Source organism: Schistocerca piceifrons, chromosome 6 (assembly GCF_021461385.2).
Source record: "Schistocerca piceifrons isolate TAMUIC-IGC-003096 chromosome 6, iqSchPice1.1, whole genome shotgun sequence".
Lineage (NCBI taxonomy): Eukaryota > Metazoa > Arthropoda > Insecta > Orthoptera > Acrididae > Schistocerca > Schistocerca piceifrons.
Genome location: NC_060143.1, coordinates 111,758,634 through 111,786,403, shown reverse-complemented (window position 1 = coordinate 111,786,403; position 27,770 = coordinate 111,758,634). Strand labels below are relative to the sequence as shown.

The 27,770-nt window shown below is 37.7% G+C and overlaps 1 protein-coding gene across 1 annotated transcript in view; it reads right to left on the bottom strand.

The window, feature by feature from the left end:
* Nucleotides 1-27,509, bottom strand: part of LOC124803090 (WD repeat-containing and planar cell polarity effector protein fritz) — a 65,896-nt gene extending 38,387 nt beyond the window's left edge. The window contains exons 1-8 of the mRNA XM_047264239.1: nt 27,206-27,509; nt 26,989-27,124; nt 26,734-26,914; nt 22,149-22,348; nt 12,221-12,321; nt 10,890-11,004; nt 10,592-10,798; nt 3,687-3,958 (exon numbers count right to left, since the gene is read on the bottom strand). Coding sequence (XP_047120195.1) covers nt 3,687-3,958; nt 10,592-10,798; nt 10,890-11,004; nt 12,221-12,321; nt 22,149-22,348; nt 26,734-26,914; nt 26,989-27,124; nt 27,206-27,288 — 1,295 coding nt within the window. The 5' untranslated portion in view covers nt 27,289-27,509. The remainder of the gene's footprint in view (nt 1-3,686; nt 3,959-10,591; nt 10,799-10,889; nt 11,005-12,220; nt 12,322-22,148; nt 22,349-26,733; nt 26,915-26,988; nt 27,125-27,205) is intronic.
* Between the last annotated feature and the right edge of the window lie 261 nt (nt 27,510-27,770).

Sequence of the window (27,770 nt, the reverse complement as noted above, 5' to 3'; positions counted from 1 at the left end):
TTGTTCTTAGTTTACGTCCCTCCCTGCTCTGTTTCTGAAAGATAAACAGCAAGTCACAAAATTTTTTTAGTGCACATTCATCCAACAACTGAACCGAGAGAATCTCCAGTAGATATAGCAAGACTATCACTGAATTTATTTTCCTGACTCACCGAGTTTTTAGTGACATTGGTGAACCTTTAACAGTCTTTTCATTGTGCCTGTCTGCGACTCAATGTGTCATCATTACAGCAAATAGCAATCCATCCTTTTCTTAATATTATTAATAAGTGCTTAGTTAAATTGCAAGACTTCATAATCACTCATCGTCATGCCCAACATGTGGACGCAAGTGAAGTAGCTGATACAGGATTGACTGTTAGGAGGTATTACACACAATGGTATAATCAACATAACCCCCCATAACAACAGATAGATGAGTTAGGGATTGAGATGTTCACAGTTGTTAACACACAGTTTAATTTTCCTAAGATAAACTATAGTACCAAGGTGTACCTCTATTTCAAATATACATCATATTATTAATTTATTTCATCAAACTGATTATGTTTCAAAGTTCTGTAAGTTTCAAAAACTTGTTGATAACAAGTTTCTAAATATATCTCCACACACACGAAGACAGAGAAGAAAACAAAATTAGGATAGAATCTGAACATAGTATTTCACATTATCAGGAGAAAGAAAACTGGTGTTCTACGGATCGGAGCGTGGAATGTAAAATCCCTTAATCGGGCAGGTAGGTTAGAAAATTTAAAAAGGGTAATGGATAGGTTAAAGTTAGATATAGTGGGAATTAGTGAAGTTCGGTGGCAGCAGGAACAAGACTTTTAGTCATTATTATATTCTTCTTGAAGTCTGAGGGTATTTCACCTGTCTCTTACATCTTGCTCACCAGATGGTAGAGTTTTGTCATGACTGGCTCTCCCAAGGCCGTCAGTAGTTCTAATGGAATGTTGTCTACCCCCGGGGCTTTGTTTCGACTCAGGTCTTTCAGTGCTCTGTCAAACTCTTCACGCAGTATCCTATCTCCCATTTCATCTTCATCTACATCCTGTTCCATTTCCATAATATTGTTCTAAAGTACATCGCACTTGTATAGACCCTCTATATACTCCTTCCACCTTTCTACTTTCCCTTCTTTGCTTAGAACTGTGTTTCCATCTGAGCCCTTGATATTCTTACAAGTGGTTCTCTTTTCTCCAAAGGTCTCTCTAATTTTCCTGTACGCAGTATCTATCTTACCCCTAGTGAGATAAGCCTCTACATCCTTACATTTGTCCTCTAGCCATCCCTGCTTAGCCATTTTGCACTTCCTGTCGATCTCGTTTTTGAGACGTTTGTATTCCTTTTTGTGTACTTCATTTACTGCATTTTAGTATTTTCTCCTTTCATCAATTATATTCAATATTTCTTCTATTACCCAAGGATTTCTACTAGACCTCGTCTTTTTACCTACTTGATCCTCTGCTGCCTTCACTACTTCATCCCTCAGAGCTACCCATTCTTCTTCTACTGTATTTCTTTCCCCCATTCCTGTCAATTGTTACCTTATGCTCTCCCTGAAACTGTACAACTTCTGGTTTAGTCTTTATAGATGAATGGAAAATCTGGTAGAAGCCGACCTCGGGGAAGTTCAGTTTGGATTCCATAGAAATATGGGAACACGTGAGGCAATACTGACTCTACGACTTATCTTAGAAAATAGATTAACGAAAGGCAAACCTACGTTTCTAGCATTTGTAGACTCAGAGAAAGCTTTTGACAATGTTGACTGGACTACTCTCTTTCAAATTCTAAAGGTGGCAGGGGTAAAATACAGGGAGCGAAAGGCTATTTAAAATTTGTACAGAAACCAGATGGCAGTTATAAGAGTCGAGGGACATGAAAAGGAAGCAGTGGTTGGGAAGGGAGTGAGACAGGATTGTAGCCTCTCCCCAATGTTATTCAATCTGTATATTGAGCAAGCAGTAAAGGAAACAAAAGAAAAGTTCAAAGTAGGTATTAAAATAACATGGAGAAGAAATAAAAACTTTGAGGTCCACCAATGACATAGTAATTCTGTCAGAGACAGCAAAGGACTTGGAAGAGTAGTTGAACGGAATGGACAGTGTCTTGGAAGGAGGATATAAGATGAAAATCAACAAAAGCGAAACGAGGATAATGGAATGTAGTCGAATTAAGTCGGGTGATGCTGAGGGAATTAGATTAGGAAATGAGACACTTAAAGTAGTACAGGAGTTTTGCTATTTGGGGAGCAACATAACTGATGATGGTCGAAGTAGAGAGGATATAAATTGTAGACTGGCAATGGCAAGGAAATTGTTTCTGAAGAAGAGACATTTGTTAACATTGAGTATTGATTTAAGTGTCAGGAAGTCGTTTCTGAAAATATTTGTATGGAGTGTAGCCATGTATGGAAGTGGAACATGGACGATAAATAGTTTGGACAAGAAGAGAATAGAAGCTTTCGAAATGTGGTGCTACAGAAGAATGCTGAAGATTAGATGGGTAGATCACATAACTAATGAGGAGGTATTGAATAGAATTGAGGAGAAGAGGAGTTTGTGGCACAACTTGACAAGAAGAAGGGACCAGTTGGTAGGACATGTTCTGAGGCATCAAGGGATCACAAATTTAGCATTGGAGGGCAGCGTGGAGGGTAAAAATCGTAGAGGGAGACCTAGAGATGAATACACTAAGCAGATTCAGAAGGATGTAGGTTGCAGTAAGCACTGGGAGATGAAGAAGCTTGCACAGGATAGAGTAGCATGGAGAGCTACATCAAACCAGTCTCAGGACTGAAGCCCACAACAACAACAACAACAACAACAACAACATTTCGCATTTCACTGTCAAACTCAAAGGCTTTTATTTACCAGTAACATATACTTATAAAATGAATGCTTGGTTCAAACAATTCTCCATTTGATCTCATAAACATGAGTACAACACTATCTGAACTGAAATTTTATGGATGTACCATTAACTAAATGTGCAACTTTGATTTGGTAGTTAGTTACAGTAGCCATTATACTACAAAGGCTGACATTTTTATGCACACATCTTTACTAACCCTCCTTTCAAATATTTACTGTTAAAAGACAATTTAGTTAGAAACAGAGATGTTATGTTAAAGGACCAGTGGAAGAACAAACATTGTATTCAGTGATATCGCTTATTACAAGTTATGCTGTTATTGCAAATAAGAAAGTTTGTATAACCAGTGCTAGCAGTAAGTAAAATATTTAGTAAGTCTGCTCTGAAGGCTGCCACAAAAGCAAAGGGAAAAGCCAAACCTCATTTTAAATGTGGAATGGTAAAAACGCAGGTCTTTGGTAGGTGAAAGAAACACTGCACCTTTGGATGACTCAGCACTGCATGTATACAATTCCCATTCTACAATTCACTTACTCACAATACTTTCCAACAGTTAATTTCCAGCATTTACAAACAAGTACTTCTCTTGTAAGTTACTGGTCTGACCTGTTGATGCAAGTGGATATTTCTTTCAACACTTTTAGACATGAAACTGCTCAAACATTATCAAACATGAAACATAATTTTTTGATGATATGAAATACACAACAGGCAACTACCGTGTTGGGCACTTAACCTAATTATTCTTTAAATACTAATCTGTTTTTATGATCTACTCTCAATAATAAAATCGTCCTACACAGCCTTACCTTTCGAACTGAAGTAAAAGGAACCCATCTGTCTGGCAAAAGTTTTCTGCATATTGGCTGACATCTGTCTTCTTATTCCATTCCATGTGCAGAAGGGTCGGCTGAGTCCTAAAGTAGGATCCGAGGTCCAACAAACTCGATGGTGTAATATCTTCACTCACCAATTGATTCCTGATACAGCCCAGTGCTGTGTCGAAACACTGTAGCTGGCACCTTTCATTGGCAACTACAACTAACATACCATCAGGGTGCCAAGATACTGTTGTGGATATCTAGAACAATATAGTATTTACATAATCAATTAAATGAAAGGGGGCCCAGCAAATATGGTGCATAATATAAAAAAACTGAAAGATGAAAACCACACTCAAACAGCCCTTTTTAAGATAGGTCTGCAGTGTCTACCACATATTTTTTATTTTTAAAATTACATAAATAAAGAAGAGCACTGACGTTTGATACAGGAATAAATGTGCACTGTAACACCCTACACTGGCAACATGCTTTCTTCCGCCATGATTTTTATTGTGTAGTATCAACAGACTTCAAATCATTTACCAATTACAGATGACGGTAGGTAAATAATAAACTGTAGTGTTTGACAGTGTTATAATTTTTTTTAAAAAAAGGTAAAATTAAAAACACCTTCAGCTGTCTATATTTTGAATGTAATTTATTTATGGAACCAGTTTCAGCACTTCACTATGCCATCTTTAGGCCCAGTGACCAACATGTAGGAGGAATCCAACCTTCCTTACAGTGAAATGCCAACACTGGTCACATTAATAATGAGATATAACTTATTAGTAAACACTTTTAACAATTAGAAACATTTGCACATGCATTAAATATATCCTTTCTCTTGCTAGAACTACTGTAAGTCCAATACGTAATACATGTAGGAAAATACATAAAATTCACTTGAAATACAATAAAGGCCCCTTCCCTGTTCCCATTCCAGCACTAGACACCCGTCTTTCCACCATCACATGCAGTCTTTTTACTTCTCCCTTTTTTCCGCTACATGCCCCCCCCCCTTCCCCACCTCTCCCCTACCCTCAGTCTAACCTGCAGTACTTCACTGTCCACCACCCCTACCCTACTATCCCTCCCCCTCCATGCCCCAGACTCCTTCTTACCTCCACCCAATCGCCACTCCCATCATGCAGTGGTGTTAAGACTGCAGTCATAGGTGCAACTTGCATTTGTTTGTTTGTGTGTATGTGTATGTGTGTGTGTGTGTGTGTGTGTGTGTGTGTGTGTGTGTGTGTGTCATCTATTGGTGACAAAAGCCTTACTTTCTGGAAACTTTATTTGTCAGTCTTTTTATTGTGCCTATCTTGAGCAAGCAGTAAAGGAAACAAAAGAAAAATTCGGTATAGGAATTAAAATCCAAGGAGAAGAAATAAAAACCTTGAGGTTTGCCGATGAAATTGTAATTCTGTCAGAGGCAGCAAGGGACCTGGAATAGCAGTTGAACGGGATGAACAGCGTCTTGAAAGGGGGATATAAGATGAACATCAACAAAAGCAAAACGAGGATAATGGAATGTAGTTGAATTAAATCGAGTGATGCTGAGGGAATTAGATTAGGAAATGAGATGCTTAAAGTAGCAAATGAGTATTGCTATTTGGGGAGCAAAATAACTGATAATGATCTGAGTAGAGAGGATACAAAATGTAGACTGACAATGGCAAGGAAAGCGTTTCTGAAGAAGAGAAATTTGTTAACATCAAGTATAGATTTAAGTGTCAGGCAGTCATTTCTGAAAGTATTTGTAAGGAATGTAGCCATGTATGGAAGTGAAACGTGGGCGATAAATAGTTTAGACGAGAAGGGAATAGAAGCTTTCAAAATGTGGTGCTACAGAAGAATGCTGAAGATTACATTATAGAATGTAGAATGTTGTCTACTCCCAGGGCCTTGTTTCGACTTATGTCTTTCAGTGCTCTGTCAAACTCTTCACACAGTATCATATCTCCCATTTCATCATCATCTACATCCTCTTCCATTTCCATAATATTGTCCTCAAGAGCATCACCCTGGTATGACCCTCTATATACTCCTTCCACCTTTCTGCTTTCCCTTCTTTGCTTAGAACTGGATTTCCATCTGAGCTCTTGATATTCATACAAGTGCTTCTCTTTTCTCCAAAGGTCTCTCTAATTTTCCTGAAGGGAGTATCTATCTTACCCCTTGTGAGATAAGCCTTTACATCCTTACATTTGCCCTCTAGCCATCCCTACTTAGGCATTTTGCACTTCCTGTCAATCTCATTTTTGAGATGTTTGTATTCCTTTTTTCCTGCTTCATTTACTGCAGGTAAGAAAATTTAGAAAGGGGAATGGATAGGTTAAAGTTAGATATAGTGGGAATTAGTGACGCAGGAGGAACAAGTCTTTTGGTCAGGTGAATACAGGGTTATAAGTACAAAATCAAATAGGGGTAATGCAGGAGTAGGTTTAATAATGAATAAAAAATAGGAGTGCGAGTAAGCTACTACAAACAGCATAGTGAACGTATTATTGTGGCCAAGATAGACACTAAGCCCACGCCTACTACAGTAGTACAAGTTTCTATGCCAACTATCTCTGCAGATGATGAAGAAATTGATGAAATGTATGATGACATAAAAGAAATTATTCAGGTAGTGAAGGGAGACGAGAATTTAATAGTCATCGGTGTCTGGAATCCGAGAGTAGGAAAAGGGAGAGAAGGATACATAGTAGGTGAACATGGACTGGGGGTAAGAAATGAAAGAGGAAGCCGTCTGGTAGAATGTTGCACAGGGCACAACTTAATCATAGCTAACACTTCGTTCAGGAATCATAAAAGAAGGTTGTATACAGGGAAGAATCCTGCAGATACTAGAAGGTTTCAGATAGATTATACTGTATAATGGTAAGACAGAGATTTAGGTACCAGGTTTTTAATTGTAAGACATTTCCAGGGGCAGATGTGGACTCTGACCACAATCTATTTGTTATGAACTGTAGATTAAAACTGAAGAAACTGGGAAAAGGTGGGAATTTAAGGAGATGGGACCTAGATAAACTGAAAGGACCAGAGGTTGTAGGGAGTTTCAGGGAGAGCATAAGGGAACAATTGACAGGAATGGGGGAAAGAAAAACAGTAGAAGAAGGATGGGTAGCTCTGAGGGATGAAGTAGTGAAGGCAGCAGACGATCAAGTAGGTAAAAAGACGAGGTCTAGTAGAAATCCTTGGGTAACAGAAGAAATATTGAATTTAAGTGATGAAAGGAGAAAATATAAAAATGAAGTAAATCAAGCAGGAAAAAAGGAATACAAACGTCTCAAAAATGAGATCGACAGGAAGTGCAAAATGCTAAGCAGGGATGGCTAGAGGACAAATGTAAGGATGTAGAGGCTTACCTCACTAGGGGTAAGATAGATACTGCGTACAGGAAAATTAGAGAGACCTTTGGAGAAAAGAGAACCACTTGTATGAATAGCAAGGGCTCAGATGGAAACCCAGTTCTAAGCAAAGAAGGGAAAGCAGAACGGTGGAAGGAGTATATAGAGGGCCTATACAAGGGCGATGTACTTGAGGACAATATTATGGAAATGGAAGAGGATGTAGATGAAGATGAAATGTGCGATACAATACTGCGTGAAGAGTTTGACAGAGCACTGAAAGACCTGAGTCGAAACAAGGTACCGGGAGTAGACAACAATCCATTAGAACTACTGACAGCCTTGGGAGAGCCAGTCAAGACAAAACTCTACCATCTGGTGAGCAAGATGTATGAGACAGGCAAAATACCCTCAGACTTCAAGAAGAATATAATAATTCCAATACCAAAGAAAACAGGTGTTGCCACATGTCAAAATTACCGAACTATCAGTTTAATAAGTCACAGCTGCAAAATTCTAACACGAATTCCTTACAGACGAATGGAAAAACTGGTAGAAGCCGACCTTGGGGAAGTTCAGTTTGGATTCCATAGAAATATTGGAACACGTGAGGCAATACTGACTCTACGACTTATCTTAGAAAATAGATTAAGGAAAGGCAAACCTATGTTTCTAGCATCTGTAGACTCAGAGAAAGCTTTTGACAATGTTGACTGGAATACTCTCTTTCAAATTCTAAAGGTGGCAGGGGTAAAATACAGGGAGCGAAAGGCTATTTAAAATTTGTACAGAAACCAGGTGGCAGTTATAAGAGTCGAGGGACATGAAAAGGAAGCAGTGGTTGGGAAGGGAGTGAGACAGGGTTGTAGCCTCTCCCCAATGTTATTCAATCTGTATATTGAGCAAGCAGTAAAGGAAACAAAAGAAAAGTTCAGAGTAGGTATTAAAATCCATGGAGAAGAAATAAAAACTTTCGAGGTTCGCCGATGACATTGTAATTCTGTCAGAGACAGCAAAGGACTTGGAAGAGCAGTTGAATGGAATGGACAGTGTTTTGAAAGGAGGATATAAGATGAACATCGACAAAAGCAAAACGAGGATAATGGAATGTAGTCAAATTAAGTCGGGTGATGCTGAGGGAATTAGATTAGGAAATGAGACACTTAAAGTAGTAAAGGAGTTTTGCTATTTGGGGAACAAAATAAATGATGGTCGAAGCAGAGAGGATATAAAATGTAGACTGGCAATGGCAAGGAAGCATTTCTGAAGAAGAGAAATTTAACATCGAGTATAGATTTAAGTGTCAGGAAGTCGTTTCTGAAAGTATTTGTATGGAGTGTGGCCACGTATGGAAGTGGAACATGGACGATAAATAGTTTGGACAAGAAGAGAATAGAAGCTTTCGAAATGTGGTGCTGCTGAAGATTAGATGGGTAGATCACATAACTAATGAGGAGGTATTGAATAGAATTGGGGGGAAGAGTTGAGGCACAACTTGACAAGAAGAAGGGACCGGTTGGTAGGACATGTTCTGAGGCATCAAGGGATCACAAATTTAGCATTGGAGGGCAGTGTGGAGAGTAAAAATCGTAGAGGGAGACCAAGAGATGAATACACTAAGCAGATTCAGAAGGATGTAGGTTGCAGTAAGTACTGGGAGATGAAGAAGCTTGCACAGGATAGAGTAGCATGGAGAGCTGCATCAAACCAGTCTCAGAACTGAAGACCACAACAACAACAATATTTACTGCATTTTTGTATATTCTCCTTTCATCAATTAAATTCAATATCTCTTCCTTTGCCCAAGGATTTCTATTAGCCCTTGTCGTTTTACCTACCTGATCCTCTGCTGCCTTCGTATTTCATCTCTCAAAGCTATCCATCCTTCTTCTACTTTATTTCTTTCCCCCGTTCTTGTCAATCATTCCCAAATGCTCTCCCTGAAACTCTTTAAAACCTCTAGTTCTGTCAGTTTATCCAGGTCCCATCTCCTTAAATTCCTACCTTTTTGCAGTTTCTTCAATTTTAATCTACAGTTTATAGCCAATAGATTGTAGTCAGAGTCCACATCTGCCCCTGGAAAAGTCTTACATGTTAAAGTCTGTTCCCTAAATCTCTGTCTTACCATTATATAATCTATCTGAAACCTTCCAGTATCTCCAGGCTTCTTGTATGTATGCAACCTTCTTTCATGATTCTTGAACCAAGTGTTAGCTATTATTAAGTTATGCTCTGTGCAAAATTCTACCAGGCGGCTTCCTCTTTCATTCCTTACCCCCATTCCATATTCACCTACTATGTTTCCTTCTCTTCCTTTTCCTACTATCGAATTCCAGTCACCCATGACTATTAAATTTTCATCTCCCTTCACGATCTGAATAATTTATTTTATCTCATCATACATTTCATCATCATCTCTTCATCATCTGCAGAGCTAGTTGGCATATAAACTTGTACTACTGTGGTAGGCGGGGGCCTCGTATCTATATTGGCCACAATAAAGTGTTCACTACTCTGTTTGTAGTAGTTTACCTGCATTCCTTTTTTTTATTCATTATTAAACTTACTCCTGAATTACCCCTATTTGATTTGTATTTATAACCCTGTATTCACCTGACCAGAAGTCTAGATCCTCCTGCCACTGAACTTCACCAATTCCCACTATATCTAACTTTAACCTATCCATTTCCCTTTTTAAATTTTCTAACCTACCAGCCCGATTACGGGATCTGACATTCCATGCTCCGACCTGTAGAATGTCAATTTTCTTTCTCCTGATAACAACGTCCTCCTGAGTAGTCCCCACCCAAAGATCCAAATGGGGGACTATTTTACGTCCGGAATATTTTACCCAAGATGACGCCATCATCATTTAACTATACAGTAAAGCTGCATGCCTTCGGGAAAAATTACAGCTGTAGTTTCCCCTTGCTTTCAGCCGTTCGCAGTACCAGCACAGCAAGGCCGGTTTGGTAAGTGTTACAAGGCCAAATCAATCAATCATCCAGACTGTTGCCCCTTTAACCACTGAAAAGGCTGCTGCCTCTCTTCAGGAACCACACATTTGTCTGGCCTCTCAACAGATACCCCTCCATTGTGGTTGCACCTATGGTACGGCTATCTGTATCGTTGAGGCACACAAGCCTCCCCACCAACGGCAAGGTCCATGGTTCATGGGGGGAACAGGATGTGTATACATGCCCAAAGCAGCAAAATTGTTAACAGTGATACCCAGCATTTTGGATAGGTTTAATGATAAAGAATTGCTTGAAATGTCACACGTGCATTGTTAGTTCACTGAATTCATTGAAAGAGTGGCACTATGACATTACACTCAGCTGGTACCAAAGTGACAGGAGCCATGGCATACGACTTTTTAGTCTGTACATAGGTGCCTAAGAGAGAGCAGACCCTTCATTGTTAAAATGGGAGACACTAGTCGAGCAATATATGGCAGTATACACGATACTTAATTTACAATAATCACCACCATTAGAGTTGATAATTTCCCACAATGGATATAACACTCACAAATGCTGCCTTTACTGTATGTGTAACTCCTCTTCCCTCATCAAACAGCACCAGGGAACCATCAATACAGCCAAGCAAAAGCTTCTCTTCATCCGGACTGAAACTGTGGCAGCAAACTTGAGTCTGTAGAGGGACAGAAGTAACTGCTGTTCGCTGTAAACGTGATTTACTTATCTCGTACGTGCAGCTCTCCACTGTCACTTCGCCCTAAGAATGAGTGGACATTTATTATTGTTGAAGGCTTGTTAATATGACTGCAGGAAATAGAACATAAAGATAAGACAACAGTAAGACTCACTTTTCTTGACACCTTCTGCTCTACTGAATGAATGACATTTGGCTGTATACAGCTGAAAGATACACTGACTGGATCAAATTCTGTTCTATAGTAGCACAGCAGCTCGAATTTTGTCCTAAAAAATAAATAAAAAAATAAAAAATGTTTTTATAAAATTAAACACAACACGCACAGAATAAAATAAAAAAACATTGGTTACATAAGCATAACGTTAAGTGAAATTGTTCTGACTTTTCTGTGAGACAAACTATAAAAGACAACATAATGAAAACTTCACGAACACCACGAAAAGTTTGAGCTTTCATCAGGTAACTGCAAATGAAATTTGACTAAACAATTCAGCCTTGTCTCTCACATTTACTTTTTGAAGACTAACATGTTGGAAAACCCCTTATTTCCTTGCTAAGTGTGTGTGTGTGGGTGGGTGCGTGGGTGGGGGGGGGGGGGGGGGGGGGAGAAGGTGCATGTGCACACTGTACCTTTTCCACATGTGTCATCACCCCGCTGTCTGAAGTGTCACTGAGCCTGAGGGTGACACTGCAGGCTGTCACATTTTTGTACCATCACAAAGGAAGGTTGTAGACACTCTATGTCAAAATTCAAACTTATCCATCATAATGAGAGACAAGTATGGGGTTTTGCACAGTCGGTACTGAACTGACCTATGTCATGAAAACCATGACCAAACTTACTGTTAAGAATACCCTGTAATATATTCAAAAGGAAAAGGGCAAAAAGTTAAAGTAAGATGGTCACAAAAGGAGCCAGCCAAAATTGGCTTTATGCAGTATATCCTGCGCAAAATGGTTACTTAATAAATAACAATGGAATTAAAATCACACTCCATCTTCTTCTTATTGTAGAACTCCTGATAGTCAGTTGTCTAAATCAGCAGTCTGTCAACACGCCAGGATGATTCGCAAAAAAATAACATGTTTTAGGAGCACAGAAGATTGATCTGCTAGTAAAAAATATCCAAAAAATACTGAGCCTGGTACCTCAAGGCAGCAGGGTGTCTTTCAGTGAATGGTGAAGCTTAGATGATATTTAAAGTAGTAACAAAGAGCTTTACCGCCTCAACATTCTGCCAACATTTAGATCTAAGGAGGGCCATTACTGATACGACACTGATAGTACTCCGCATATTTTCCCCTCCTTCGTACCCACTCCTTAATTTTTATTAAAAAGCATGACTGTCAAACTTTATTGGAAGTTTCTTCCTTCTCAAAACAAAAAAAGGGGGAAAATGTAACAACAATAAAAGAAAAACAATGCAGAGTACAGTGAATGAAGCAAGACTGTGAAAGGAGCATAGACACATAATGACTTACCCAGTGACCATATACACATGGACATTTGCTCTGTCCTGATCTTTAACGACTGGACTCCACGGATAAACTTCATCACGAGTGCACCGCCACCAAATAAGTATCTGCAATTCAGAACAGATATAAGCTAAATAATTCCATTAATTGTATGGCTTTTATTATCTTAAAATCAAAGTTCTGAGAGTAGATTAAAAACACACAGCAATTTTTGTGGTGGCACGCAAATTTCAAGAAATTACACTAAATGGCAGAATTCAGTAAACTAATCCAATAATCAATAGATAATTTGAAAGATCCTGTACAAAAATCTTGAGCCAATATTTTTGTTGCCAATATGTTTCTTCCACCGACAGCCATTTGAATTAATGCTGCTAGAAAGCTTTACTTAGGAAACCCAAATAAGAAGCAATTATAGTTTTGATCCAGAAGCATCATCAGGCTATTCTCAAATAACATAGCAGATCACATACTTATTTTTGAGGCCAGAAGGGTGAAATGAACACATTCTCTTCATTCACCTGTCTGACACACTGTATATCCTGATGTTTGGAAATTTTCTCTATACAATTTACTGAACACAATTTTCTTATTTCCTGTTTCTGACTCAAATATGCTGGTATCAGACAACATAATGGAAAGGACATATTCACATTACACATCAATAGATGATTCAAATCTCCCTTACCCATTATCCCTTAACAATAATCATTCAGACAGAATTGTACTCCAGATTGGTAGATCAGCAACAAGAACAATCAGTGCTGGGTATAAGAGTATGTACATGTAAGAAAGTATGTGTGTTCGCTAACAGCAGAACTGTATGAATTTTGTGTTCCAATTCTGTTAATCAAATGTACTTATTTATGTCATGTGATACATATATTATAATCAAAGAATGGAAAGTCTGGGATGAAATAAAAACAATATTATGGAAATGACAGATTACTGCTAAACATTTTAATTTTGGCCAAAAGGCCTTCTTATGAAATAGAAAACCCTCACACACCCACACAAGCACAACTGACACACATATGATCACTGTCTCTGGGCACTGTGAGCATATCCATAATCTTATAATTATGTTATGATATTATCTCATGTAATTATAGAGTGGAAATGAAAATCCCAGTGACTCTTACTTATGTTCAGATAAACAATGAGAAGACTTGGGTCGAACAATAATTATTAATTCTTTATGATGATTTATCTAACTCAAATGACGGCTCATTATATAAATTAATTTTTTCAATGCAAACTTTATTGATTTTATGACAATTTGTGTGTTGATCAGACTCCTACAATGGTTTGAATCACAGCCATAATAGACAGAAAGAGCCTAAGTGGACATATATTGATAATATACTAATTCCAGTTGTTAAGTTATTTCACATATTTGTTTGAGAGACAAATATCAGATTTACTTGCAGAAAAACAAGTCATTCAATGACTCAGCATAAGTACTGTAGTACATGGCTGTTGGGATGGATTCTATTTTGACCTGAAGAAACTAGAGCAGAACATCAAGTACATATTATATATGGTCTTTTTTGCAAGTAATCTTCGTATATACTTATTAAACAACAACCACTGTCTTAATGTGATTTCATATGTTTAATGGAATGTGATCATGTTTGTGATTAATTACTGTAACAGACATTGTAACTTATACATTAAGTTACATCTGGTTTTCCCTGCAAGAAGAGTGTTTATTATTAACATTAATTGTAAATTAACTCTTTTTGAGTTTGTTAATGACTATAACTAACCTCAAATAGTTTTAGGAAACTAGTAATTTTTATCACAGGTTTAGCTGTTGCCTTAAAAGAAATCTCAACTTCTGTGTTTGCTTCAATTTTTATAGGGAATTAGTAATTTTTAGCTCAAAGGATTAAAATATAGTCAGTAGGCTTATTTCAATGTTATTTGTTCACTGTCGTGACCTGTAATACACTGCATGAGCCATAATGCAGCCGTACTGTGAATACTGTTCTCAAACACAGGTTGATTTGGTTGATGTTCAAAAGCATCTGGAAATCACCGTGTCTACTGTCAAATGAATGGCACCTGCTGCAAATCACCTCCCCGGTATCTGTGGTACTAGTATCTAATGTACTTCAAGTACTATCCTCTCCTATGGACACCGTCTCCTCTATATGAAGTACAGGATCTTTCATTACTCATCCACTTGATCGTAAGTGACATGTCAGTTGTAGATTCATGCGTACTTTACAGGGTAGATAAGACACAGAGAGGACTAAGGGTGTTTACTGATCCCCCTAACCAACAACCCTCCTCATCCCTCCTGACTGCATCCAGCTGCCCTACACTGCCCCCACCACATCCCTGCACACTCCCACAAGCAGTGTTACACCCTTCCCCAACCCTACCCTTCTATTTCTCCCCCTCCCCACCCTAGTCTCCTCCATACCCCAACAACCACAGAGTTCTTCTACTATCATTCGAAGATGCTCGCAGTCTGGTCCCATTGGCCAAAGACAACTGGTCGTGTGTGTGAGTTGCACTTGTGTGAATACTGTGAGTATTTTACTTTAGAAGAAGGCCTTTTGGTCGAAAGCTCAAATGCATAGCAGTCTTTATGTTGTGTCTGTCTGCGACTCAAATGTCCTCTATAAGGTGTGTAGCAACCTATCATCTTCATAATAATGTCTTTAATGACCACATAGGGTCAGTCATCATTTATAGGTAGAATAAGGGGGAAATGCAATCAGTACCAAACAGGACTAGCAGAGGCTACTCAACATACAGAGAGAAAGGTGGCATGAACAGTCACAAGTTTCTTTGACCTACAGGAAGTGTCACAGAGATGATGAGACAACTGAACTGGCAGACTCTTGAAAATAGATGGAAACTATCCCAAGAAAATCTACTGACAAACTTTCACACACCGGCTTTAAAAGATGACTCTAGGAATATACTAGAACCACCTACATATCACTCCCATAGGGATCGTGACGATCAGATTAGCTTAATAATAGCATATAATCATTCTTCCCACACGTCATACATGAATGATTTGCGAAAAAGCCATAATAACTGGTAAGTGGGACATACCCTCTGCCATGCACTTCACAGAGTATAGATGTAGAGTAAACATAGAACTCCTCTCTTCACACAACTGATATCTCCAATCAAAGTAAGTATCTCTCTACAATATTTATTCTATGAGAAGTCATGGTAATCAAAATTCTCCCTATAGGAATGCTTTAAGAAACAGCAAGACTCAGCCGCCTTGTGGTACTGTTTAGTCAGGAGAGCTAGTATTGATGAATGCAGCAGAATCATCTGTCTCTACAAACCTGACCCTGTTTAACAGTGACTACTTCAAGTGTGAGGACTTTCAGTGCAGTGCAGCTATGGCTACATACTCTACTCACCTTTTCTTTCTGTATTTCACAGTTATGCTTTAATGAATGTTACTGTATAATATTGTATTTTTTCATTATTTGATGTGTTACAAACCATTTTTGTGAGACAAAACAGCCAAAAACAATTAAGCACGCACTCTGTAATAAGGAGTGCCAATAAAGTTCTATATAGTCTATAAATGAATATCATGTTTCCAAGTAGAGAAGGAATTAGTGAATTTCATCAAAATGCAAGAGGTATTACAGAAAAAGTTAGTGAACCGCTTATAGATGGTGACTCTGAAATTATTGGTATATCGGAGCACCACTTAAATAATTTGACAATTTAGAGGTTTCCTTTACCAAGATACAGATTAGCTGGCTGTTTTTCAAGGAGTTCCTTGCGGGGTGGGGGAGTGGCTGTGTACGTTAAAAACAGTATTCTATTTGAGTCCATAGACATATCACGACACTGCACTGAACAGATATTTGAATTTTGTGCAGGGGCAGATGAATTTAGTGAAACTAAACTTCTAATCATTGTTGTTTATAGGTCCCCTAACTCTGACTTCCGGGCATTTCTGCTCAAGCTACAGAGGGTTCTTGATTCACTTTGTAGAAAGTATCTGAAGTTAGTCATACGTAGTGACTTCAATACAAATTTTGTATATGATGGTGCAAGGAAAAGGATGTTGGTAGATCTCCTAAATTCATGTGATCTGATGCAGACTGTGTTTTTTCCATCTAGGGTGCAAGGGAATAGTAGCACAGCCATAGACAATATTTTTATTGACATCTTCAATTTTTTGGTCCTGTCCTCCTCAGTTGCGCGTAATACTACGGTATGTTGATGATTTTCACTTATGGACCGTCTGACAGCAACTGAATAAAACACAATTTTAGTGACATACGCGTTTCGCCTTTATTTTCTGCAAGGCATCATCAGTGGCAGGTTGCGTAGACAGTTTCTTACATATTACGCTCCTGTTGCATTTTTGGTCTTGTTCTTCTTCCTATGAGCGCCAATTTGCTGTTTTTTCTGCATTCCACAGCACTATGCACTGAACGCTTTTTTTAATGCAATGTTTTGGTTTCTGTTGCCGACTGTCAAAAAAAAAAAAAAAAAAAAAAAAAAAAAAAAAAAAAAAAAAAAAAAAAAAAAACATTGCATTAAAAAAAGCGTTCAGTGCATAGTGCTGTGGAATGCAGAAAAAACAGCAAATTGGCGCTCATAGGAAGAAGAACAAGACCAAAAATGCAACAGGAGCGTAATATGTAAGAAACTGTCTACGCAACCTGCCACTGATGATGCCTTGCAGAAAATAAAGGCGAAACGCGTATGGCACTAAAATTGTGTTTTATTCAGTTGCTGTCAGACGGTCCATAAGTGAAAATCATCAACATACCGTAATATTTTTATTCATTCTTCACTACTAAATGGGCCTTCTGTTAGTAAAAGAGTGAATGACCTTTCAGACCATGATGCACAAATGTTACCACTAAAAGGCTTTTGTACTCTAACAAATGTCACATATAATTACAAATTATGTAGGGAAGTTAATCCAATAACAGTAGACTTTTTTAAATCTTGTCAAGGAACAAGAGTGGTAGGATGTTTACAATGCTGATACCACAAATGATAAATATAATGCTTTCCTTAAAACATTTCTCATGCTCTTTGAGAGCTGCTTTCCATTCAAACGTTCTAAACGGGGGTACTAGAGTAATAGGCAGCCCAGGTGGCTGACTAGTGGGATAAGGATATCATGTAGAACAAAGTGGGAATTATACCAAAATGTTTGGAGTAGTCACAATCAAGTTACAGAAGCCCCAATACAAACAGTATTCTAAGGTGCTTAAAATATTATTAGGAGAGCAAAAAGGATGTTGTATGCAAATAGAATAGCTAATTCACAGGATAAAATTAGAACCATATGGTCAGCTGCAAAGGAAGTGTCTGGACAGCAGTACAAGGTTGACGATTTAAAGTCAGTTCGTATTAAAAATATTCCTGTTACCGATAAATCAGATATATGTGCATTATCTAACAATCATTTTCTGAGCATTGCTGATGAATTAAACAAAAATTTAGTTTCTACGGGGAATCACATAACTTTCTTGGCAAATGTCTTTCCGACATTGATGTCTGAAATACCCCTCTGTGACACATACAAGGTGGAGATTGAGTCATTAATTAAATCACTGAAGACTAAGGACTCTCATGGATATAATGGAGTGCCTAGCTGAATATAAAAGTACTGTGCTGCCCATGTTAGCCCTGTATTTAGCCATATTTGTAATTTTTCCTTTAGGAATGGTCAGTTTCCTGAACAATTAAAGTACTCAGTAGTAAAGCCACTTTATAAAAAGGGAAAAAGGGGTAATTTAGAAAATTTTAGGCCTATTTCTATGCCATCAGTGTTTCCTAAAGTTATTGAAAAGGCTGTGCATGTAAGGATAACTGAGCATTTTATATCACGATTTGCTATCAAATGTACAGGTCGGATTTAGAAATCGTTTAACAACTGAAAATGCTATATTCTCTTTTCTCTGTGAGGTACTGGATGGGTTAAACAAAAGGTTTCGAATGCTACCCATATTTTTTGATTGATCACAAGATATTGCTCCAGCGCAATTGGTTCACCTCTTACTTTAGCAACAGACAGCAAAAGGTCATTATCCACGATGTTGAGAATGACTGTGATGTGGGGTCTGGGTGAGTACAGTCCAGTGGGGGGTTCCTTAGGGATCAGTGTTGGGACCACTCCTGTTCCTTATTTATATAAATGGTATGACCACTAATATTACGGGTAACTAAAATATTTCTGTTTGCTGATGACACTAGCTTGGTAGTAAGAGATGCTGTGTACAACATTGGTTCAGTTTCAAATAGTGCAGTTCATGACCTAAGTTCATGGCTTGTAGTAAATAAACAAACACTAAATCACAGTAACACTCAGTTTTTACAATTTCTAACACACAATTCAATAAAACCTGATGTTTTAATTTCACAGAATGGGCATATGATTAGTGAAACTGAACAGTTCAAATTTCTTGGTGTTTAGATAGATAGTAAACTGTCATGGAAAGCCCACATTCAGGATCTTGCTCAAAGACCTAATGCTGTCATTTTTGCTATTTGTGAATGGTATGTGAAGTGAGTGATCGTTCAACATGAAAATTAGTCTACTTTGCTTATTTTCATGTCGTATGGTATTACATTTTGGGGTAACTCTTCCCATTCTAAAAGGATATTTTTGGCACACAAGTGGGTGGTTCGGGCAATAATTGGCGTAAGTTCACGAACCTCTTGTCGACCCCTGTTCATGAGTCCGGGTATTTTGACATTGGCCTCTCAGTATATATATATTCCTTACTGTCATTTCTCGTTAACAATATTAGCTTATTCCGAAGAATTAGCAGCTTCCACTCAGTTAATACTCGGCAGAAATCAAACCTGCATTTGGATCAGACTTCCTTAACACTTGGGCAGAGAGGTGGGCAGTATACTGCTGCATCCATTTTCAATAAGCTACCAATCGAATTCAAAAATCTTAGCAGTAATCCACGTGCTTTCAAATTGAAACTGAAGAGTTTCCTCATGGTTCACTCCTATTCTGTCAAGGAGTTTTTTTGAAAAATTAAGCTGATTTATGTTGTATTGTTGATTGCGTTTACTTAAACTTATGCATTGACTTTTTTCGGGTTCATAAACATTATATTTTTATCTGTTATTACTTTTATGTTGTAATTTCATGTACTGGCACGTTTCATGACCTTGGATATTTGCTCCTCAATTGACGTGTAAATAAAAAATAAATAGAGGACTCAAAGATGTGGCTTTATTACAAATTTCAATAAATCTGAATCTTCTGATATGGACGGCTCTTCCCTCAGTTGTGTCATAAATGATGTGAAAACCAGTAAATTTATTTGTAATAGCACCCAAAATTAATAACAAATGTTAATTTCAGACATATTGCAATAAACAGAAACACACCACTAGATATTAAAATAATTTCCACCGGATTTCACAGCCCTGTGTAAGAGTCGGAGTAGTGTTCTGTTTCTCGGGGTGGTGTGTTTATTATTGGGTCATTGTGTGAGAGAGTGTGTGCATGCACATGTGTGTGTCTATTGTTGACAAAGGCCATTGGTCAAAAGCTTTAAGTGTAAAAATCTTTTTGTTGTACCTATCTGTGACTCAGCATCTCCACTATACGGTGAGCAGGAACTTCCCTTCTCATAATATTGTTACATTCCATCCTGGATTTTCCATTGTTTGCTAATTAAATAGATTGACTTCATACTGGTAGCATTTGTATCTAAAAAGCAGTTTGTAGTTTCTGCAGTTACACCTTAAAGCATGTTAATGTGTGCATGGTTTTTTTTTTTTTTTTTTTTTTTTGCAGTTGATGGTTTGGTTGGGTGGGTGAGTGGGGGGGAACCAAATAGTAGGATATAAGATTTGAAGTGGTGCTGGCCCAATAATAAACACACCACCCTGCGAAAGGTTACTTCAAACATATATATATATATATAACATTATGATATCAAGGTCATATACACATCCAACTTCTTAAAAACACTTGCACTGAAACAGAACACTACTACAACTCTTACACAGGGCTGTGAAATCCAGTGGAAATTATTTTAATATCTAGTGGTGTGTTTCTGTTTATTGTAATATGTCTGAAATTAACATTTATTATTAATTTTGGGTGCTATTACAAATACATTTACTGGTTTTTACATCATTTATGACACAAGTAAGGGAAGAGCTGTCCGTATCAGAAGATTCCGATTTATTGGAATTTTTAATAAATCCAGGTCCTTGAGTCCTTTATTTATTTTTTATTTACACATCAAGTTCCATCCGACCAAATTGAGGAGCAAATATGCAAGGTCATGAAACATGCCAGTACATGAAATTACAACATAAAAGTAATAACAGATAAAAATAAAATGTTTATGAACAAGCAAGAAATTTCTGAACATTTAGCCAATCTTTGCATCACATTGAAATCTTATCAAGATCTGACTGAATATTTATGCAGCCTCTTTCAGATAGTACTTCGTTATAGATAACTGCATTATCTGCAAAAAGTCTGAGGTTATATTAATATTGCCTGCAAGGTCATTAATATACAACATGAACAGCAAAATTCCAACACAATTCCCTGAGACACAACTACAATTACTTGTATATCTGACAACGGCTCTCTATCCAAGATAACATGCTGCATCCTCCCTACCAAGAGGTCCTCAATCCAGTCACAAATTTCATTTGATACCCCATATAACTGTACTTTTGACAACAAGTGTAGGCATGGTACTGAGTCAAATGCTTTTCAGATATCAAGAAATACTGCGTCTATCTGACTGAATTGATCTGAAGCTTTCAAGTATGTCATGTCAGTTGGGTTTCACTGATCGATGTCATTGGGATAAGAAAATATCTGCACTACTACACTGTCATATACATGTGAAATATACAATGTAATACAGGAGACACAGTTAAAATTAGCATCCCTCCCCTCTGAATGTGAATGCAGTTTTCAACTTCTGAAATGGAGGAAACAGCTACAACAATGGACAGTTTTATGCAATAATCAATTGTTAACATTCTTCTGTCAGAATTTCAGTTTATTTCATCAGTGAAGTTAGAGGTTTCTCTTAGCGGTCTGCAAAATGGCTTTCTCAATAGAAGAAATAATTGAAATTGTGCAAGCATATGTGGGAACAGATTAAGGAAACTCACAAAATTTTCAGGGTCAAGTATCTGCAAAGAGAGCAATACAGTGTCTGTATAAAAACTGGCGCACCTGCAGTCAATACAAAATATAGAATGACAAAGATTTCATTCAGTTCACACACCAGAAATTATTGCAGACATTCACCAAAGAATTTTCAGAGCCCAAAGAACTCTGAGACACGTAAATTGGCCCAACAGGTCCATGTAAATAGGAGGAGTTGCCAGTGAGTATTTAAAAGTCTTGATTTGAGGTCATATTGTGTGACAGTTGTGCAGTAATTATGGAAGGATGAACAGTCAGGAATGTGGAGATTAATGCGCATGGCTTTTGAATAACTTCAATCATGGTTTGTTAGATTCTTTCAACTACATCTTGAGTGATAAAGCATGGTTTCAACTTTCCAGTCATGGGAATTCAAAGAACACGTGGTGCTGGGCAATAGCAAAGAAATTTTCATCAAACAGAAGAAGCTCTAGTTGCAGTCAACAAGAAATTTGCATAGCCTGACAGAACCTATTTTTCCGATGGGATGAGGCAGCTGGAGGATCACTGGACCAAGTGTATACAACTCAAAGCAGACTATGTTAAGAAGTAAGGTGAGTTGCTTATTTTGATGCAAAGTTCAACAGGTTTCTTTCGTGCTGGTTACTAAATCACATAATGTCACTACTACAAACAAAGGGTGCATGCAACCAACTAACACCCAGTTTTTTTTTTTTTTTAATGAGTTTTAGTGCATTTAATAACAGTAAGAAGTGATGAGCAACCAAGATAATCATAATCCCTTCTTGAAGAATAACGCAAACTTACCATGTCTCCATTGACATTTGATGACAATTTTCTCTCCAAGCGCCGGCCAGATGGTCCAGCCAACTCCAGATTTTGTACTTTTGGTTCCAAACGACTAATTTTTTCTGATACATTGCAGTTTGTTAGTGGTTTCACAAAGTAAACAAGTGTTACCTGGTTATCATTGTATGAAAAAATTAAGTGCGTTTTTGTGAAAATAGCTGAAAAATAAAACATATAACAGTTAATTCTCTTCTGTGGAAAAGTAACTGCAATTGGCTTTTATTATACACATATGCAATGTTGATAAAGTGGGAGTTGTTACATTCATGAAACACAAGCATAAATTCAAAAAGTAGCCTACACTACTTGGAAGATTCTGTATACTTTGGCCTACACAAAACTTATATTAATACCGGAAATTTAAATGTTAGTAATGTTGTAATATACAGATCTTCAATTAGGAAGTGGGAGCTTTCATGAAAAAAGTTGATACATTTTTATGCTGTTGATCAGACAGAAAGATATAATGACATAAATGTTATTGTTTTAATCTGAAATTCTTAAAGGAGTATTTCAGAATTAACTTTTTGTCTCAGTCACACATTCCCTACTCAACTGGCTAGTGATAGTAGTATTGTGACTAGGCAACAAATTCATACAACCATCTGAAATTAAATGTAGCTATGTCTTTCCCGTGAAAACCTGATAGCTCATGATCTACAGTCAGATATATTACATAAATTAGTATAATGCATGGTTCCAAAATAAAACAAAATCATTAAAGGTGGCAAATAACAGGGCAATTTGAAGAATATACTGTATATTTCTGAGTCCTTAATGATAAATTTATAGGTGTCTAATTGCATTCACATAGGAAGCACGTCTTCCATCAATTATTTCCAGATAATCTCAGAAATTACATTATCAAGGAAAATGTAAGAACTTTGACAGGTAAATTTTGCAAAAAGCCTAATAATGATACTAAAATCAACAGAACTATCTATTCTTCAGGGGAGGGGAGGGGTTAGGGATAGGTCCACCAGCTCAGAGGAAAGCACCAGGTTTGCAGGATAAGCATGTGGAAGGGAAGGATGGTAGTTGCACGAGCTAGGCATGTGACGGATGGGTGCTGATGAAGTGTAATGCATGATGATGATGATGATGATGATGATGATATGGAAGCTTGGTTTGGGAGGAGGTGACAGGACAAAAGGAAGGGAAACTGTTCGATAGAGGGTGTGGGGACAGTGTTTATCAGAGGTTGATGTCAGAAGGATTACAGCAGTGAAGGATGAGTTGAAAGGATAACTCCTAATTACATAGTTCAGAAAACCTGGTGCTAAAGGGAAGTATCAGATGAGGGCATAAAATAATAAATGGATCATTTTGTCAGCCACCACACGCATCTCCTAATGTAACCAAAAATTTTAGAGAAAACCTCAGTTCACTTGTATGTAAGCTACCCAAACATACTGTATTCATTGGTGGAGACTTTCAGTCATCAATTAATTGGGAAAATTACAGTTTTGTTAGTGGTGGGAGTGATAACACATCCTGAAAAACATTACTAATGCCTCCTCTGAAAACTCCCTAGAACAGATAGTTAGGAATCCTACTCATGACAGAAATATATTGGATGTAATGGCAAGAAATAGACCTGACCTCTCTGAGAACGCCAACATGGAAAGCGATATCAGTGACCACGATGCGGTTGAGGCAACAACGATTACTAAAGTACAAAGGACAACTAAACCAAGCAGAAAGATATATATGTTCAGGAAACTAGATAAAAAATCAGTAGTGCCACATCTAAATGAGGAACTGAAACTTTCAGCACAGCGCACAAGTATCTAGACAAACTATGGCTGAAGTTTAAAAGAATAGTAGACCACGCACAGTATAGATATGAACCTGGTAAAACATTCCATAACAGGAGGAAATCTCCATGGTACTCAATCACTGTAAAGAAACTTCTGAGGGAACAGAGATTACTGCGTAACAGGTGCAAAACAAAGCGTAGGACTGTAGACAGAGAGATGCTGAATGAAATACCTTTGGCTGTCAAGAGAGCAATGGGTGACGCCTCCAATGACTACTGGAGCAGAATGTTGTCAAATGATCTTTCACAGAACCCAAAGAAATTCTGGTCATATGTAAAGGCTGTTAGTGGCACCAAAGTTATTGTCCAATCGCTAGCAAATGATAGAGATTAGTAAAGCAAAAGCTGAAATGTTTAAACAATTTTCAAATGTTCCTTTACAAAGGAAAAAGCAAAAAATTTGCCCCAATTTAATCCTCATACCGTTGAAAAGATGAATGAAATAATTATCACTGTCAGTGGTGTTCAGAAAAAAATTGAAATCATTAAAACTGAACGAAGCTCCATGCCCCGATGAAATCCCTGTCAGACTCTATACTGAATTTGCGACTGAGTTAGCCACCCTTCTATCTATAATGTATAGTAGATCACTCAAACAAAAAACCATGTCCAGTTCTTGAAAAAAAGTACAGGTCCCACCTGTCTACAAGTAGGTCAGTTGACACAAAAAATACCGTACTATATCCTTGACACCAATATGCCATAGAATCTCAGAAGATTTTCTGAGATCAAACCTGAGATATCTTGAACTTCATGACCTTCCAGTGACAACCAGCACAGATTCAAAAAACACTGATCATGTAAAACCCAACTTGCACTTTTCTCACATATCATATCAAAAGCTTTGGATCAGGGCAATCAAGTAGATGCAGTATTTCTTGATTTCCAAAAAGCATTTGACTCAGTACCACATCCATACTTACTGTCACTATCAAGTGAAATTTGAGACTGGATTGAGGTCCTCTTGCTAAGGAGCACGCAGCACATTTTCTTGCATGGAGAGCCATCATCAGATGTAGAAGTAACTTCACATGTGCACTAGGGAAGTTTGTTGGGACCCCTGCCATTTATAGTATACATGAATGACCTTGGAGACAATAGTAACGTCAGACTTTTTGCAGATTGTGCAGTTATCTATAATGAAGTACTATCTGAAAGAAGCTGCACAATATTCAGTCAGGTCTTGATAAGTCTTCAAAGTGATGCAAAGATTGGCTACTTGTTCAGAGATGTAAAACTGTGCAGTTCACAAAACAAAAAAAAAACTTAGTATCCTGTGACTACAAAATCAATGAGTCACTATTGGGAACGATCAACTCATACATATACCTGGAAATAACACTTTGGAGGAATGTGAGATGCAATGATCACATAGACTCAGTTCAGTCCTGCATAAAGCTGGTGGTGGACTCTGGTTTATTGGTAGAATACTGGGGAAGTTAAATCAGTCTACAAAGGAGATTGCTTACAAACCACTCGTGAGTGGTTCTAGAATGTTGCTCAAATGTGTGGGGGCTGTACCACATAGGACTTACAGGGGATACTGAATGTATACAGAGATGGGCAGCACAAATGGTCACAGGTTTGTTTGGTCCATTGGAGAGTGTCACAGAGATACTGAAGGAAATGAACTGGAAGACTCTTGAAGACACACGTAAACTATCCCAAGAGAGTTTCAAGAACCGGCTTTAAGTGATGACTCTAGGAATATACTACAATCACCTAAATGTCACTTACATACAGATAATGAGGATAAAGTTAGAATAATTACTGCATGCACAGAAGCATTGAAACAATCATTCTTCCCATGCTCCATATGTGAACAGAACCTACTAAAGGTACAATGGGACATACCCTCTCCCATGCACTTCATGGTTGTTTGCAGATCTAGATGTAGATCCTGGTAGTGCAATTGTGTCACTGGGTGGTCACCTTTGTTTTTGGCCACAGTTCAGCAGTGGTCATCCATTCAGGTGGAGAGCTGAGTGGTTGTCATACCAATATAAAAAAATTGAGCAGTGACTGCAGAACAGTTGATACACGATGTGGCTGCTTCCACAGGTGGCCTTGCAACCTGCTGCTGCCCTCCAAGTGGCAATTACCCACCCCCAACCCTCTTCCTGCTCGATTTAAAAATAACAACAGCTGTTGCTTAGATACCAAAAGATACAGCACCCCCCCCTCTTCTCCCCCTTTGAAAAATGTCTCATGGTGGGGGTACATTTCAATCAGTTTCCTCATACAAGTTGCCGAATATACAATTAACTATCAGTGTTAATAATTAAAAATTATGATTTACCATCTCCCCATGAACCATGTACTCCCTCTCCCCCCTCACCATGACTGATATGGAAAGTGTACAAGCAATATGTATTACCAATTTTGGCTTATGGCAGTGAGACATGGACTTTGATACAGAAATGTCTTCAAAAACTTGATGTTGTTCAGCAAACAATGAGGAGATGCATGCTTGGAATTAGAGAGAGAGTAAAACATAAAATCAGATCATGGACAGATAATAGTGGAAGACTATGACTGCAATGTAATAGCAACGGTTATACAATTTGATTGCCACCCCCACACAACATTTACTGCAAGTAAGCATTAGGTCTACAATCCTATTTCATTTTTTAAAATTACTACTACTAATGTCACAGTTACTCACCACACTGCAATAGTTTGCATAACTTAAACAACACAACATAAACAATATGCAAAACTTACCATCAGCAATATACTCAGAAAGAAGTTTTCCAACAAGATACTTGTCAAATGAAATTTTTAGTATGTCACCAGTAAAAATGTTTATACATATTCTAGCAATAAGCCCAGAACTGAAAATCAGTTGCAAGAGGCTGTTGTCCCTCCAGTGACAATAGATCACTTTATGCTGAATCAAATGTTCCTGTAACAAAGTAACCTATGTATTTTACAAAATGTTTAAAATGGATATACAACTTAGTATTTTTCCATAGTTACCTCTAAATCTTTAATTGACTCTCTTAACTTGTTTGGTCTTTTATTTCGGACCACGCATGTGATTCCTCTTTGTTCCGCAAATGAACGCTTCCCTTCATTGTAGGGCGAATCAGACACGTCCTTTTTTTCTAAATACCTGAAACAAATTTCGAGCTATATATTTATTGTATGTATATGGTTAGCGACGAAGATGAAATAACGTCAAATCAATAACTACCTGAAAGCACCGAAGTCTGTGTCTTTAATAACTATTTCATCTTTCAGTGTCCAGAATCGAGCTTGACTTAACAACGTTAACATCCTTCATCGGGACATACATACAAATGTCCAGTTACTGCTATATACATTCTGACAATGATTTAGCACAAATAAATGCTGAGTTTATTTTATCATCCATTATTAACTATGACTGTGAAACAGCTTGTACACTCAAACACAACACATAACAATCCATCGCATGGCCAACTTTGTAAACATAAACATTGGCATTTCCGTCATTATTGTCACTTGAAAGGCATAATATCTGTGATCTTCGGATAAATAACAGCATCTGCGATTAGTGTTCGGCGATGCTATGAAACATCAACATTCTTGGCATTTCTATTTGTATGTAGGCATCTTCCAGGTTAGCAGTTGCCGGGGAAAAACACCCACATTTGTAAATATGTCACAATAAAGCCCTATCATGTTCGAAATGGTTTCAGAGACGCGTAGCCTAATGACAGGTTATTAAACACTTGACAAATTATTTTAGTGTTATTGTTAATATGTTTTTTTTACAT